The sequence below is a fragment of the Corylus avellana genome, chromosome ca1 (assembly GCF_901000735.1).
Source record: "Corylus avellana chromosome ca1, CavTom2PMs-1.0".
Classification (NCBI taxonomy): Eukaryota; Viridiplantae; Streptophyta; class Magnoliopsida; order Fagales; family Betulaceae; genus Corylus; species Corylus avellana.
Window position 1 is genome coordinate 49,124,183 of NC_081541.1, and position 14,115 is coordinate 49,138,297.

Sequence of the window (14,115 nt, forward strand, 5' to 3'; positions counted from 1 at the left end):
CCCAGGCCGAGCCAAGTTTCACTGAAGCTAGGTCTTGCTGGAAGTCTGATTGGGCCAAAACAAGTGACACAGCACGAACTATGGGTCTAAACACCAGGCCCAAGCATTGAAAACCTTTCGTTGGGCTAGCCCATCTGACCCAAACATAGACATTTATAGCTAAAGCATCAGGCTTCCCAGTTCACTTCAACATTCAGCTTCGTCTGCAAGACTGCGATCCAATAACATGTTTCCCATACGAAAATATTAATCAATCCTTACATACAAAAGTGGATTAATATTTTATAAGGATACTCTCCATTTTATGGCTAATATTTTATATTTTTTCATTTAATGGTATATTCAACATCACCTGCAACTCAATAACACATACCAATTTAATACCCTGTCACCATTTAGTTGTTCAAACTAACGAACTGCCATAGAGGTAGTTTTGGCCACCACTTACAGCCCGTAAGGAGGTAGCTAAACTACTTATAAGGCCCTTGGAGGTGGTTCGGCCCCCCTATGGCCAAAAAAGGGTGGTTTCGCTATTGCAGTCTATTAGTTTGGTTGACAGAATGGTAATGGAAGTATTAAACTGATATTTAGCTATATGTCAAGTACCATATGTTAGGGCTGTACAAGCAGTTTCAATTAGTAGTTATTGGCTAAAATTGCTAACCGCAACCGCCCAAAGCGGTTATTAAATTTTAATAACCACAACTGCTCTGCTTAGGCGGTTAAAAGTTATTTTATAATCGGCGATTAGCGGTTACTAAAATCAATAACCGGTGGTTTTATAACCGCTTTTTTATATAGGCTTTTAGGCTTTTTTAGGTACTTTAAGTGGTAAAATACAAGATGAATATAACAACTAACAAAAAGAAGATCAACAAAAAAATGAAAATAACAATTAACAATTTGTTTAAATCAAGAAGATGCAAAAATAATTGCAATAATTTGTAAGTTTTTCCCTTACTTTTTCAACAACTACAAGCAAACAACTCTAAAACTAAAAAATAAATGGACAAAAATTCACCTGATCGAGATCATCAGCCATTCAGCCTATGAGGCAGAGAGAGACAACGAGAGAGAGAAGAGACAGAGGCGATGAGAGAGAGGAGATATAGGGAGTCCGAGAGAGAGGGATGGCGTCGAGAGAGACGAGAGAGAGGGACGTGGCCATGTGAGACTTGAGTTGTGAGAGAGAGTCTGAGACTGAGAGAATATAATAAAACCCTAATATATATAAATCAGGCTGAGTGATTAAGTGTTTGTTTTCCTCCAAAACGACGTCATTTTGATGTTATATTTTAAAGATAAAATATTTATATTTATATTATTATATATAAGGGTAGGCGGTTAGCGGTCTCCATTCTATGGTCAAGATTTTATATTGTTTCATCTAATGGTATATATAGTGTCACATCATTTAAATTTTTTACAATGACTAATGTTATTTAATAATGACTATTATACAACTGTGATACAATTGAATGATGTGCCAGTAATACTCAGTAATTTTTTTATTTTTATTTTTTTAACAAGTGTTAATCCAATAATACATTTTCACTGTCACATCATCAAATTGTATGTCGATTGTATAACTTATTAAATCAAATAATAACGTATACACTAGTAAAATGTAATATTTACCATAAAATATTCATCTCTATTTCACAAAAGTTAGCAAGCAATAATCAGAAATTCCAGATCAGGCAAGAAACCATTTAAATTGTAAGTTGTTTCCCAGAGCAAGAATGACGATTAAATAATGCAAAATCCACATTGTACACATATAAATTTAAACGAACTAGACTAGAAGATATCATCAAAATTTTTTTACATAAAAATATCTTACTCTGCAACAAGGCCTTGGGAGACAAGCCTGAAGACATCGAAAACTGGGATATACTCGATACATAAACATCATGAAGTATGGCTGATGATAGTCTCTCACAAATCTATAAACATTATGTTGCCCGGATTTCAGATAAAACAGTCTCTGATATTCTGCACTTGTCTCCTCTGAAAGATGCTGCAAAATCTGCAAGAATGGAAATAAGTTAAGTCTTGGGAATAACAATGCAACTTCTGTCAAAAAAAATAGTCGAAGATATTGAAAAAGGCAACCTCTTCTGTCTGATTGCCCCCAAAAATGCCTAAATGTTTATATACTTATGTGCAAAAAAAAAAAAAAAAAAAAAAGATTCACAATCCACAGAAAAAGGCCAAAAGGCCACCAGATTATAAGCTGAATCCAAAAGGCAAAATAAGTTTGCCGTGCCCAAAAAGATGAACATGGGTTCAGATAAAAAAAAAAAAAAAAAAAAAGATTTTGCTTTATTAACTAATCAAAAATTTTCATTTTATCTCTTTTAAACTAATGCTAGAAACTATACTTTTATCACACCATTATCTTATTTTGTTGACGTGATAGGGCCAATTAGTCTCTTGCTTTTTTTATTTTTTATTTATTTTATTTTATTTTTTACAACAACTGATTCAAGGCCTAATTGGCACTACCACATCAGCATGGTGGAATAGTCGTCGGATGAAAATGTGGTTTCTAGTATTACTCTATCTTCTAAGATCGTTTTCTATTTTATGCATTATTTTGTAGGAATAAGCATTACACAAATAAAGGAGAGAATATATGTTTTCTTCTGTTATAACTAATGAAAGAGGCCTTCTTCGAATGACTAAATATAAATACTGAAACGTCGCTTAGTCTAGTAAATGATTAATGACAGCTCACGTGATTTGGAATTGAGCAAATTTTTAATAACAGAGTAATAATGCTCAAAACTGTTAAATCTCAATAAGTTTCAGATAGCCCAGCAAGTCACAAGACACATCCAACAATGCAGAGGCAGTCACACTGAAGTGAATCAACCTGGATTTTAAACTCCTCCAACTTGTGGGATCCAATCAAAACAGAGACGTTTAGCTTAAGAGTAATGCTAGATATTATGATATGAAGTCTGTGCTGGATTGGGGCCGACTCTGGAACATTTTGAGTGAGACATGAATGATGAAGATGTTGGTCCGCCATTTGAAAATAAATGCTTGTGGGTGGCATCATTATGTTGCTTTCATTGCTACAAAATTTCTATGTTCTGCCTATCATTATCCAGATTTGACTTTCCATATTATAATTACTTAAGCTATTGAATGATGGGTTGAAACTTGGTGAAGTTTTTTTAAGCCAGCTAGAGATATGTACTGTTCAGAAAATTTCAGACTCTTTTAGAACTGAAAAATATGAGGTCGTGTAGCATTGGGGATGACTCTGATCATTTTGAGTGAGATATAAATGATGAAGGTCCACCATTTCAAAATAAAAGCTTGTGGGTGACATCATTATGATGTTTTCCTTTTATCAGACTATGTTTTGCCTACCGATATCCATATCTGACTTTCTTTTATCAAATAATGACATTAAAACTTTTTATCCTTTTCTGAACCCATTTTCTTATGAGAAACTAGAAATTAAAAAATAAAATAAAATTTACTGGAGTATACTCAGCATTTCTGCGTGAACATACCATACCTGAGGCAGTTTCTGCAATAGGCAACATCCCTCACATCCAGACTGTTATCTGCCACACTGCTCAGAAGAGTTTACCTATATAAGATTCCAATCTAAGCAAAAGAAACCTAGAAAAATGTCACTTTGCAGAAGAGTATATTAAACTAAAGATATGCACAGAAAATTTTATTCAGATGTAAACACCAGGATCATACTTGCAGCACAAATTCCTACTCACCAAGTCACAGACTAATTTCATGAAATACTTCCAACAAAATACAAGTTCAAAATATTTCAACTTCATATAAATGAGCAAAGATTGCAATACAACAAAAGCATGGAAGCAAACATCCTGGGGCTTCTAAAGCTGATGCTTAGACAAAACATACATTCAGAACAAAGTGTTTGGTAATGGACAAAAAGAAACCAAATGCATATTATAATGTATAAGCTTTAGTGAGTATGTGTGTGTGTGTGTGTGTGTAGGCTTCTGTTTCTTTTCTCAATTTCCCCCATCATAATGGGGCTAAACGTTTGGTAATGGGAGAAGAGACACTATAGTGAGTTGCTTGTATGCAGAACAAATTTAAAGCCCACAAATAGAATCTCTTTTCAAAGGGGGATAGATTAATGAAGTAGAAATATTTTCTATAGTCTATTATCCCCTACCATGATTCTAGACCATCTGTTACTCGGAGATTCTCTGTTACCCATCCATCATTTTCCTAACTTAGCAGCAAAATCGTACTTCAACCTAGAATTGTTTACACTTTAACTAATGCTGGGAGATGCTATTTGAATGTAAAGACTATCCACAAATATCTCATGCTATATGTACATGTGCTTGTGCCAGAATTGAAAAATAAAAACTTTCTGTGCTCTTTATAAATAATAAAATAGTCATTTGCCCTTCTGTTCACAGAGCATCATACATGTAGAAATAGTACCCTATCGAATTACATGTTACCTATAGTCTTTGAGTCCATGCATATGAGCCCCTCAGTGTAGCTGTGTAAGTTGTAGGGAGAAATAAAAAATGATTTCAACAGAAGAAAAAAAGAGGAGGGGCACTAATGTAGAACATCATTAGAAGAATTTTTACTAACATTTTTGTAACATTCGGAAATTGTAAGCGTAGGATTCCCATTTCTACGTATTTAGGTGTTCTTAGAGTTTCCTGGTAAAATTTAAATCCTTATATAATAGCATATTAATTAGGAGTAGTTTACAAATGTTTTCCCGTGCAAAATAGGTTTCATGGAGCATTTAAATTGGCTTTCAATCTGTTAAATGAAAATTAGATTTTAGTTTAATCCAGATAATTATTTCAAGAGTTTTTCTATTTTCTGGTGGATTCTAGAGTTTTCGTTGTGGACTAAAGGATTTCTAAGGTTTAATCATGTATTTGCCATCATCCAATTTTACACCATATCAAGTATAAATCTTCAAGAATGGTCGTACGTGAAGGAAACCTTCAATAATCTTTTCTACAATAGGCCAGTCAAACAATTTGACTTAAAAGAATATGTGAAAAAGAAAAATTCATTTGTTGAACTGATAAAGATATATTAGTAATCATAGCATCTAGGCAAGAAGTAGACAGACTCATTTGTCTTTTTTTTTTTTTTTTTTTTTTTTTCTGGGTTGCAGTGTTTGTCGACTTCAAAGAAGAAAGATGTATGTCTTTCACCATGACGGAGTCAAAATATCCTAAATTTATCAGTGTATCAAGAAACATACTCAAGCCTATACATAAGAGAGTAAACCACATTAGTGTGCTGTTACTTAGCTCCTGAAACCAAATCCTTTAAGTAGATGATAAATATATCTCAGACCAAATTTCTCAAAACATAATGCATGAGTGAACCACATAATTGTGTGTTGCAACAATGTTAGTTTCCCTCTTTATTCTAGTTCCTTCAGAATATGCCTAGACAAATAAAGCATTATGGAGAGCCTAAATATTCTCCCATTCCAATCTAATGCAGAAAAATTCGTTAAGATTTATTCTATACCAGTTTGATACAGAAAATAACCACCAACTTGCTATCTTATTGAGTAAAAAATCTGCACTAAGAGGGTGATTAACACAAAGGCACGGAAAATATAAAAAAAGTAATAAGGTTTAAATTATGTTAGGTTTTAAAAATTAGCCTTATTCGGTATTCAAAACTTTGCTTGTAAATCTAGTTCATCACCCAAAATGTTTGGTGTGACAAAGATGGCTTTTAGAGGTTTTTTTACTTAACGGCAGATTTCTGTCAAAAGGACGTTCTGACGTCCATTGTTTGAAGTAGATAAAAGTGATCCAGTGATAGTTAGCAGAAACCTGTCTGTAACAACTAAAAAAAAAGCGCTAGCCACATTTGTGCTATAACCCCAAAATGACTAGTCAATTTGGAGCTTCTCTAGAATTTCTTATAAAGTCCAGTTTCACCTAATTACTAGACAAAGTGGGACTTAGCACTCATGATTATCTTTATAAATCACTCACTCTAAGTGAGCTACTCCTTATCTTCTAAAATATGAGACCAGGATGTTACAAACTCCCCCACTTAAACTCTTGATGTCCTTGTCAGAGTTGTATTATGCAGTACCACATGGCTTGGCGTTACTAGGTGATTTTGATATCATTTGTAACGATTCAGAAAAAAGCGCTAACCACATCTGTAGTATAACCCGAAAATGATTGTAACGACCCAAGGAAAAGCACTAGTCACATCTGCGCTATCACCCCAAAATGACAAATTAATTTGGAGCTTCCTTAGTATTCATTATAAAGCTCAGTTTCACTTAGTAATTAGGCAATGTGTGACTTAGAACTCATGACTATCTCTTATAAACTACCCACTCTATGTGGGTTACTCATCTCTTCCTAATATGGGACTCGGGTGTTACAAATTCTCTTTCTTAAATTTTTGACGTCCTCGTCAGGGCCACGTCATGCAGTACTCTAGTACCACATGACTTGGTATTACTAGGTCGCTTTGATACCATTTATAACAACCTAGGAAAAAGTGTTAGCCACATCTGTGCTATAACCTCAAAAGAACTAGTCAATTTAGAGCTTCCCTAGAATTCCTTATAAAGTCCAATTTCACCTTATAACTAGGTAATGTGGGACTTAGCACTCATGACTATCTTTACAAACCACCCATTTTATGTGAGCTACTCATCTTCCCAATACGGAACCGGGATGTTATACCTCTACATAGAGCATTTTAAAAACACAACCAGGCTGAACACTGTTTAGAACAAATCCAGCTAAGCAATCATTACTTTTCATCAATGCAAGCCACTCCCCATAACTTTTGACTCTTCCCAACCTTGGAGAATTTTGTATGGTTGAAACTCCATGACGCACAACAAAAAAAGAAGATATTATGGTGGGGCGGACATGGAAGACACCACATGGGATCACACAGTGTTTCACATTAGTGGGGCCACCCAATCCTTGGAAAATATATATATATAATGATTACAGAATCCACCTATGCAACTTATAGGCAAACAAATATACAGGATTCACTCAAAATATCAACTAAAACTAAAAATGTAAGACTGCAACAATCAGACAAAATGCCAATCTTCTGTCTGGTTTTAAAACTAAAAGCAGCAGATCAAATTCTCACGTCTACCATTGCAATTAAGCTTCAAATAACCTTTAACTTAGAAAATCTCTGAGCCACTAAATCAAGTGTACAATTAGTGTTAGATGAGGCACAAGGTAGGTGCATAATCTGACGATACCCAGCCCCAAGTGTGGAATATTGATGGCCTGCAACTGTAACTTGGGCCTCAGCTGTTCCAAATAAATCACCACTGCCTTTCAACACAAAGATCCTGTAAAGCCTAATCTAAAAAATAATTCCATTGATGTATTTGTTGTGAGGCTCAAGATGTCAGTTCGAAAAACACAGTCATGATAATTTTGAAATTAAAATCGCTTACTATGCAAGCAATTCAGTATGGAACCATAAGAAATGAGGAAATTTAGAAGCCTTAAGATAGATGAATCAGGACTGCTAAGGTCCCAAATAGAAACGGCATCACAAAATTTGACTGAATGGTGCTGATAGGAGTATAGTTGCGGTACTTAGAATGAACACACACATTCGCGTGCAAACACACACACACACACACAATACCAATATCAATTGCCATGCAGTTATGCAGAGAGAGAGAGAGAGAGAGAGAGAGTACCACTATCAATTGTCATGCAGTTATGCTGCAGAAATTGCTTGATACCCTTCATCCTCCAGAAGTTTTGCTATTGAAACGTCTCCTGTCTTCACAATTTTCCCATCCTCCTAAAACCCATGAATTCATATAACAACTGTGATTAAACGGGTCTGTAGAAACAGTTTCAATAAGCTGTATACTAAAAACGGCTTCAATAGCACTAGGATTGACTTGCTACAGGAACTAAAATCTCATTTCTAATCCATATCAAAATATCAGGTTTAGGGCATAATCTGAAGCAAGAAGTGCTGAGATAATTTAGAGTTCACAAAATCATATTAGAATTGTAATGGAAAACCCTTATGTTTCAATTCTGATGGAAACACTCCATTCTGCTTTTCATAGAACTTGAAGACAGTATATCCTCTAGAATTTCACCATTGCTTATTCAGCCATAGCGAAGACCAAAACCTAGAGCTGCTGCTTTGAATGGTTGAGCCAAGGTTGAGGTCAACCAAGGCCAACTTGAGGGTTTCGGCAGCCCATCCCAACCTTTATGAATTATCTAGGCTATAGTTAGTTTGAATGAATTCTGCTAAATTTTCTTAACCAAACAATGCTATTTCATGCTAACTTGATAAAATTTTAAATACATGCAAATCAAAGACTCGTATAAAATGACCATGTAAAATTTTATAAATTTTTTTTTCTCTCTCCAAAAAGATAGGGAGAGGCATCCACTCCTCCCAATACCCCATTCCCTCCCAGCCAACCCCAAACCTGAGACAATATTATGTAGTTCTTCAAGATCTTCAAATGACTTACCATAACATGGACACGTACAGGCTTTATAAAATTCAAAAGTCGTTCATAATGAGTAATCATCAATAAAGAATTCTTTGGAGTCAAAAGCCTATTCACTGCATCTGCTACATCGCGAAGTGCATCAACATCCAGTCCCGAATCAATTTCATCCAAGATGGCCAAATCCGCACCCAGAACCTGCATACAAAAGGGCATATTACTACAAGGGAGATGGAGTAAATTTATATAACTGAAGATATAAAAAAGTGTTTGCAAGTTAGAAAAAATTCAAATCATTGACAAACTGCACCAAAATTTGGTATATCTTTCCTCTTCATGCTTGTTAACTTCAGCACAATAGCTCAACTACAGATAGTATCTAACTGCCTCAATCTCCAAACCCCCCCCCAACAAAAAACAAATTTGAGTTCAGCAACTGGAAAGAGAAAGTCCAGTATGCAAGTTCTCCAAAATTACTGGGTTCATTTGGCAAAACTTTTTAGAAGATGTCTTTTCTATGAAAGTGTTTTGATTTGACATAAAGGTGAAAGTAGTTTAAGTATTCTATGAGGGTTTTGTGTTTTGAGTTGTTTGTTAATGATTTTGTTTTTATGGTAGAAAGGAGAAAACTTGGACAAAAACTGTTGCCAAACGAACCCACTCACTTTAGTAATGTCATAGGAAGAGCTCTAGTAAAACTTTTATATCCAAATCAAGGGCTAGTTTCTCATCCAGCTGCAATCAGCCATTCTTGGATCAAAATACCCACACTTTTCCAAGTGCACCCAAAGCAACACAAACTAATATATCACTTCATAAATGAATGCCCAAGTCCAATAATCCAGGGCCAGCGACATGATTCCTACAGCAGGAATCCAGTGTATTTAAGCTTTCCCATCATATTTTCCGTAAACAGCATGAGTATATATTTGTATTTATCACATCTACATCATTTTAACCTTTCTAACTCTAATGTAGCACCTTAACCTCAAATTACTTCAATTGCAGTAAAAGGTAGCTTCACTAAAATCGTAAGATATCATCCCTTAATACATAATGAGACCCAATAATTTTAGTGCTCAAATGTTTAGGAAAAAAAATCCCAATACCCATCTAATCAAGTCATCTTTGCCTGACTATATCACGAAAATACAAAATTACAAGAAGAAATCCATGACAGCATTAGCTAAGTATGATTATCAAAAATAGGCCTCACATGCAGAAGGACAAACCATATGGTTTCTCTTTCTCTGCTTTCCATCAAAAAACAAATATTCTAACCCTACCTTATATGAAAGATACAATGGGGAAGTTAATCGTCAAAAGTAACATTCTAGTTAAAATGACACAAGAGAGAAGATAAATAGATTTATATTCTTACTGCAAGTTGTAAAATTTCATTCCTCTTCTTTTCACCACCACTGAATCCTTCATTAACATTTCTATTAAGAAAGTCTGCCTTCATCTTCACAAGTTCAAGTTTGGGAAAAATGTAGGCATAGAACTGGAAGGACAAAACAATGTCAGTAATTGAGTAAGCCAGAAGCCATCACCTGATTACTTGGAACAAAATGTTCCATCAATTAATCGGAAATAGTAAATTTATATGGTCATATAAATTCAACAACTCACAAAGAGGTAAAGGAAAATAACATTAGTATATCAAGAAAATCCCCCTTCTCAAATATATACATGTATAAGATCCATATTTGGTCAGCCAAACAATCATAATATGTTCTAGAAATGTTGATAATCTCATTATACATAACAGGGAGGCAAGACACTGCCCAATTAATATTTTCTATGATTTAAGAGGTTTAATCAAGGAGAATCCCAATAAATTCCACAAAGAACAAACTATAATAGCCATATGGTGCAGCTATTGTCTCATGTCTAAGTTATCACACAAACAAGATTATAATTATCTCCTTCCAGTTAAAATACTAAAAAATTTTATATAGTACTAAACTACTAAAAATGTCTTGAAGAAAATATGGTTGTAATAATTCAACTCAACTCAACTCAACTAAGCCTTAATCCCAATTAATCTGAGGTTGGATATATGATCAACAACTAATCGGCGTTGGCCACATCAAATAAATACAATAAATTCCAATTTAAAGATTAAGTACTACCATCTGCTTCTCAAGACTTCTTCCATAAGTATTTTCTGAGTAATAAACCAGGTCGTAGAATGATAGAGACATATATAACTTAAATGACATGCAATGCGGATAGAATATTAGAATTTCAGATAACAATTACAATAATAAAACAAATATGAAGGGACTTGCTGATAGTATTAAACCTCAATTGGTCCAAGCTCCGGCTGACCAAGTTTTCTTCTCTGAGCATTATAAGCCATATTCAGAAAGTCAATATTGTTCACGCCTGGAATCTCGATGGGGGACTGGAAGCTCATAAAGAGGCCAGCAAGTGACCTTTCCTCTGGTTCCATGTCCAGCAAGCTCTCCCCTTTGAACACAGCACTCCCTCCCGTCACTTCATAATCTGGATGGCCTGCAAGAACCTACAGCATATAAGATGTTACTGAAACTTTTTTGTTATCAAGAAATAAGGAAGCAGACCAGTTTAATAATTTGGGGATAGGACTTTGTATAATACCCAAAAAGTGCTTAGTTTCAAGTGATTTGGTTTATGGTAATTTTCTTTTTCCTTGGGGGGTATAATTGAAATGTCACATGACATATGTTAGGAAATTGATAGACAGAACTATTTGAAATTCCTGAAAAACTATCAAACTAATTGAAAAAAATGAGAAAATAAGCGATTTAATATTGACCTATATTTATATAAGGGAAAAATACAATTTACTACATAAAGTTCCTTTTGATAACAAGGAAACCCTTCAAGGCAGAGCTACTTCGTGTATCCACCCCTGTTGGGTAAACCTCAGACTTGTACAAAGCATAACTACCCAGAGTTCATGTTCTAAACTCTTAAAAGGCAGTCCAACTGCTCTCAAGATGAGGGGGTGGCCCAATGACCCCCAAGGTAAGGGGGCGGTCGGACCACCCCCAAAACCTCCTTTTTGAAGAGGGGGGGTGGTGTCAGGCCATGCTTAAAAAGAGCTCGAGGGATGGTTGGACAACCCCCTTAATCCCCAATTTTAGTCCTCTAGGATACCATGGACATTTCACATGGATTCTGCTAAGAAATTAGCCAAAAATTTCAAGAAAACTTATGATAAAAAAATAGTAAAACCAGAGACTATTATTTAAAACGGAAAAATCAAATTTAGTCCCTAGGTTTTCTTGCGATTTCAATTTAATCCCCAGGTTTTCAATTTTGACAATTAAATCCTTAAGCTAAAGCAGACCCCCTTCTTAGCTCTTGGTGCCTGATTTTAGAAATGTAGCTCGTTTCTCACCGTGTCCAACTAATTAATTAATGCCATTCAGCTCTTGTTTGGCACAACATGGGCAACATGGCACAATCACTTTAAATTACAAATATATCCTAAAGAAAGAATTTTTTTTTTTTAAATTTTTTATTTAGAGTATATTTGTAATTTAAAGTAATTGTGTCATGCGTCACATAATATATCAAATGAGAGCCTCGTGACATTAATTGATTGGTCTGACATTACATAATCTTAATTTTTTGGACGATAGATTGACAGAGGGACACATTTGAAACAATAGAAAAACCTAAAGACCTAATTGTTGAAATTGAAATCCCAGAGACTAAATTGAAATCACATGACAACCAAACTAAATTTGATTTACCCTATTTAAAAATTAGAAACTGAGCAGCATTATGAAAGCGGGAAAAAACTTAAGACTAGTAATTTTTTTTTTTCTTTTTCCCTTGATATAATTCGGGAGAGAATCCCAATACTCTTCTAAATGCAAAATGGATTGAGCAATACGTAAAATCAAAGTCAGAAGCTTCATCATTTCTCTAAGTAAACTTGTTTAGATTACTTGTATCTTCCACATTTTACAACTGCTTGTTGTTCATGTTGTTTTACGCTTAGTTAAAATGCTTACCTTTGCCAATGTGCTCTTCCCAGAACCATTCTTTCCCATAATCGCGTGAACCTACTCACACACCACAACAAATAAACAAATAATTCGTTAAAAAGGATAAATTAAAAAATTACAAAAACTAATGACGAAGAAGAAGGTCAACGGTGGGGATTAACCGACCTCTCCTTCATAGATGCAAAGGTTAACGCCTTTGAGAATTTGTTGCCTGGACTCTGCAATCACCGCCGTCAGGTCTTTGACTTCGAGCAGAAGCTTCTTATTCTCGTATTGACTACCGGAAGTTTCCACAGAATCGACGGCGGAGAGTGACGCCGTCACGGCCGTGAGAGACCAGCTGCGGTTGGAGCGGGAGCGGAGGGCAGGTAGCGTAAATTGAAGGAAATTGGGGGGCGAGAATCTAACAAATGAAGAAGAAGAAGAAGAGGAAGAAGAAGCTAATGGAGGAGTGTAGTGGGAACAACGGAGGGGAAGAGCCATTGGAGAGAAGTTGGAGACGACTCGGTGTTGTGGGAGAGTCGAGGCAAATACACTCCGTTTTCTGGATTTGTTTTACAAAAAAGCCGACGCTCACTATTACCAACTAATTGATTAACTAATTCATTTTTCATATAAATAATACTTTATATATATTTTTGGAAGTTCGTATTAATTATTTGTATATTATTATTATTATTATTATTATTATTATTATCAAGATTAATGTTATTTAGGCAATTAGTTAAACTTAGGATTCTTTAGTTTAGTAATTTTAAATTGTACAATTTTTTTTTTTTTTTTTTTTTTTTTTTTTTTAATGATGAAGCACTCCACTCAGGCAAGGTCACTTCGTGTAATCATTTCGTTAGATAAACTTCGGACTCGTGTAAAGCGCCCCTCCATACCGATCATGTAATTCTCTAGCTTCGCTGACGGATTGACCCTAAAGAATTGTTTGCACTTAAATGGATTCAAATCTTAAACCTCATGGACTATCATAAAGACCAATGGTATTACCACTTCAGCCAATCCCTTGAAAAAGTGTATAATTTTAAGAAATAGTAATTTTAAAAAGTATTTGATTAAAACAAGTGTAATTAAAAATTTGATAACATTGTAGTTCAACCTTCAAATTGTGCTATTACCACTTGAGCCAATCCCTTAAAAAAGTGTATAATTTTAAAAAATAGTAATCTTTTATAATGGAATTGATTGTTTTTATTATATTTTAGGGCGTTATCTATAGATTTTAAATATTCATATGACTTGTTAGCTCCAGTTATTGAGGTCCATTAAATGAACTTGAAATCTGTCTATGATGTTCCATGCAAAAACTAGTTTGTGCTGCTGAGTGGCAAGATTATTTATCTTGTTTACTGTTGCAACCCATAACTTTGATTATTGTTGGGTTTACTTGGGTGTTTCAAATTTCTGATCTATTGTTGGTTTATGAAATGATGATGCACACAATTCACTTTCCATGAGATGGTCATATGCATATAGATTTTCTATTGTATGTTCACCTTTATAGTGACCTTTTTGTCCTACTCACGCAGATATGTGTCATCTGAATTGGCAACGGATGTCATCACAAGTGAAGTTTTACCTTTGAAAGTTTTTGAGTAA

General features: G+C 34.7%; 1 protein-coding gene across 5 annotated transcripts; it reads right to left on the bottom strand.

The window, feature by feature from the left end:
- Window positions 1-1,699: 1,699 nt before the first annotated feature.
- On the bottom strand, window positions 1,700-13,066 carry LOC132168090 (ABC transporter I family member 6, chloroplastic). Of its 5 annotated transcripts, none has more exons than XM_059579160.1 (8): window positions 12,673-13,066; window positions 12,514-12,564; window positions 10,809-11,030; window positions 9,882-10,004; window positions 8,522-8,698; window positions 7,718-7,824; window positions 3,536-3,592; window positions 1,700-2,029 (listed from the first exon to the last, which is right to left on the bottom strand). In XM_059579160.1, the coding sequence occupies exons 1-6, from the start codon at window positions 12,988-12,990 to the stop codon at window positions 7,738-7,740; spliced, it is 978 nt and encodes a 325-aa protein (XP_059435143.1). In that variant the 5' UTR covers window positions 12,991-13,066; the 3' UTR covers window positions 1,700-2,029; window positions 3,536-3,592; window positions 7,718-7,737. The 5 variants fall into 5 exon arrangements, with proteins under 5 accessions (XP_059435143.1, XP_059435146.1, XP_059435145.1 ...); XM_059579163.1 differs by having other exon boundaries at window positions 3,531-3,592; XM_059579162.1 differs by having other exon boundaries at window positions 3,536-3,610.
- Window positions 13,067-14,115: the final 1,049 nt, after the last annotated feature.

Bases quoted from the DNA above. Each gene is read 5' to 3' on its own strand.
- LOC132168090 (XM_059579160.1), bottom strand. From the start codon at position 12,990: ATGGCTCTTCCCCTCCGTTGTTCCCACTACACTCCTCCATTAGCTTCT. The intron at 10,005-10,808 runs GTTTAATACTAT...TTGTCCTTCCAG, and splicing joins CGGAGCTTGGACCAATTGAG to TTCTATGCCTACATTTTTCC. The intron at 8,699-9,881 runs GTAAGAATATAA...TTTTGTATGCAG, and splicing joins ATGAAATTTTACAACTTGCA to GTTCTGGGTGCGGATTTGGC.